The 3352-nt window shown below is 35.1% G+C and overlaps 1 protein-coding gene across 1 annotated transcript in view; it reads left to right on the plus strand.

Annotated features, from left to right (window-relative positions):
* Positions 1–135: 135 nt before the first annotated feature.
* LOC109588536 (protein sidekick-1-like) overlaps positions 136–3352 on the plus strand; it is a gene marked incomplete at its 5' end in the record, with an annotated part of 8406 nt that continues 5189 nt past the window's right edge. Inside the window, 2 exons of the mRNA XM_020004684.1 lie at positions 136–510; positions 2429–2752. Of these exons, the coding sequence (XP_019860243.1) occupies positions 136–510; positions 2429–2752 (699 nt within the window). The remainder of the gene's footprint in view (positions 511–2428; positions 2753–3352) is intronic.

The raw sequence follows: 3352 nt of genomic DNA on the forward strand, positions 1-3352 counted from the left end.
ATGTGGTGTGAGTGCAGTATGGTGAGTGTGATATTGTGTGATGTTGTTATAGTGTTGTGAGTTATGACAGATGTTATTTTGTCTGACCTCAATCCTTCTCTCTCTCTCTCTCTCCCCATCCCCTCTCTATTTTAGTGCCTGAGCCTAATTCAGTTGTATTGGCTCTTAACTATCTATCTCCACCCTATTATGCTGGCCTCAGACGTGACCTTCAATGCTCCATTGATTCATTATACATACACAATGATCCTACAGTCACTGTCAGCATTGATATACTATTCAATGGGACAATTGTTCCTTCTGGACTTTCTGCTAATGGGAGGAAAAACCTACAAGAGTTATCAAGTAATCCTAGTGCAGGGCAGTATCGAAAGACTTTACAATTTCAATATTTTGTGTCTTCTGAGGATTCTGGTATATACACTTGCATGGTCAACGTGTCGTCTAATTATGTATCAAGTTATATTGTCAATGCTTCCATTAGTAGGACCAATGAATATGACATTGTTGGTAAGTAATTCTATTTATAAATACATGTACATGTATTATGCATGTTCCTGTTGATATAGTTGATGTGATATACATGTATGATTTAATGTGTGTATCAGACTATCAGTGCATGTGATAGGTTCTTATAAATGGGTTTCAATTTTATGAAGCACCTTTAAGAAAGGGAGTAAAAGTACTAAGGCTTCCCAAAAAGATGTAAAATAAAATTTAGATTATAAAATTGGTGTTTTATGCCAGAAAATGCAAAATTTCAAAAAACTTTGCATGTGGTGCTCAGAATCAGACCAAATTACAATGGAGCATATTTATATGATTACACATACAGTAACATAGAGATATTTCAATTAAACCATAGATATTAGAGTATACAGGGATAGGAAACTTCCGATTGCGGTTTTATTATTCCCATTGAGTTTATATTGTAGCCTAGCAACGGGATAATTCTGATGCTCCCTTCCCTTTTTACACAGCCCAAAAATTAGGCAATTTGCTGTCTGGGCTGATATTTTCTACTGTCTCTGCCTGATAAAAGCCTTTTTCGAAGATTTTATGTTGCGTTATTATTGCTCTAGAATAGTGCTTCAATATAAACTGTGATAGACTAGTGTGTCTACTTTACAAAACATCACATCTTCACGAAATGACGCCGAAATTTTTGTTTTGCACTTCTACATCTGTATCTCAAACACATTTCTAAATTCTTCATGATTAGCAAGGTAGACCAATTCTACAAGCAGTCCTCCAGGTCTTCCGCCTCGAAGCAGTCCTGTGCGTCACTTTGGTGGTGTTTTACACACAAATAAAGCAAATTTGCTGTGTTGTGCTTCTAAACGCCTATCTCAAGAACTGGACGTTCTAGTGCCTAAAGGGTCCCATCTACAAAAAGTTTATAACCTATCCCGGGTCTTCCACCCATTAGCAGTTGTTTTTAAATACTCTAAGTACCTCAAAAAAATTTTTGTTTGAGACACTTGAAATAAAGTGATGCATTACCAACATTCTAATTTTGAGGAGCCAAATAATAAAATAAACATCAGATAACTAAAGTAAAGGAAGAATATAGACATGGCTCCATTGCAAGTTCATTTTCAAGTTGATACAGTGGACCTGAACAGACTGAAAGATGATGAGAAAGACCTGGCACATCAGAGACTAGCCACCATTGCTCAGTGTAAAAATGAAATTTACTGACAATTAGAAAGAATTAATACGGTATGGGGAAGGTAGCTTGATTTCCCGCGAACGGAAGTTTCCTATCCCTGTAACTCTAATATCTATGATTAAACAGGGCTAGTATAATTAATCATTATTAATTATTATTAGTTATTATTAATTATTATTAAATATATTAGGAGAAGAACCAATGCCAAGTCAAAGAGAGAGGCTCGTAGATCCACTCATAGTAAAATGTAGTGTCAATCAATACGAAAATCAAAATAAACGGTATTGCAAGAAGAAAAAGAAAAATATCTCTATGTTAATCAATTTGTTTAGTTAAGAACTGCCTTCACGTAGAAATCTGGTAATTCAAATTGAAAGTAAGAGGAATTTTTTGCTTTGAAAATTCTTCAGTATTTTAGCTCTTGATGCCATAGCTATAATGAGTTAAAGGCTCCAAGTTAGCTTACAGACTAATATAGTTACTGTCTTTCAACTAGTAATGGTTTCATTATGATTGTTAAAGTACTTTTAGAAAAACAGCTCCCTTAGCAACAGATTAAAAATTGTGCGTGGGTGGTGGAGCAGCACCCTTAATATTGTTTTCACTGTTTTTAGTTTACCTACCCTTCCCCCTCTCTCTCTTTGTTCCTTCCAATTCCCTTTTCTCTCTACCCCCCACCACCATTGTTTACCACTTCATTTCTTTTCTCCTCCCCTCTCTCTCCTTCCCTCCCTCCCTCTCTCTCCCCCTATATAGCTCCTAAACCAGCAGTAGTATTAAACTCCACAAGATACCACCTTCCTAATCATCCTTCATTCAACACAGCTACACTAATGTGTACTGCAACCTTGCAACTGATGACCTTTGACTTTCTAGTGTTCCCTAAAGTACTTACATGGTCTGGCCCTTCAGTATCAGGTGCTACTCCAGCTACTAATCCAACTGGTGCTGTTAGTGAGAGCTCCCTACAACAGACTTATACTACAGCTGGTAGCTATAATTATTCATGTACTGTATCAGTGAATGTACCTGGTGATCCTACTGCTAGTACTACTGAAGCTATTAGTATAATAGTGACTGGTAAGTGTAGGGAAGGGGTAATGTAATACATCTATACTTACATGTGTACAATTATATTGTACATGTACATGTACAATAGAAGAGTTGAATTGTATAGTAGGGATGAATGATAGACTAATAGTAATAGTAATGTCAATGATTATGTGATACTCCTGTAATGGTAATATAATACGTGCAGCTATAGTGTAGTGATAGTAATTTGTCTGTAGATATAGTAATTATAATAAGAATCAAGGTCTTTCAGGTATAGACAATGGTGACAGTATTTTCTGATGCATAAGAACTGGCCAAAAACCCTGGACTATAGTGCAAAGTGTTCAGCTAAATTTCGTCAAAATTGATCAGGAAAGAAATTTTTATTTTTATTATATTCTCTGATACATATGCATGTTCTTATGTTGTTTAGCAAGTTTGAGCTGATTCTGATCAAGTTTGAATTTTTTATGATTTAAAAAAAACATTTAGTGCTTAATTGTATTACATGTACATGTACATGTACTTGGTACTGGGTAATGTCAGTACTTTATTTCAATTAATTATGATGTCATGCACATATTGAAATTATCAAGTGTACATGTACAAATGTATTTGTATTTGTAA

This window comes from Amphimedon queenslandica, unplaced genomic scaffold, assembly GCF_000090795.2.
Source record: "Amphimedon queenslandica unplaced genomic scaffold, v1.1 AMPQUscaffold_12035, whole genome shotgun sequence".
Classification (NCBI taxonomy): Eukaryota; Metazoa; Porifera; class Demospongiae; order Haplosclerida; family Niphatidae; genus Amphimedon; species Amphimedon queenslandica.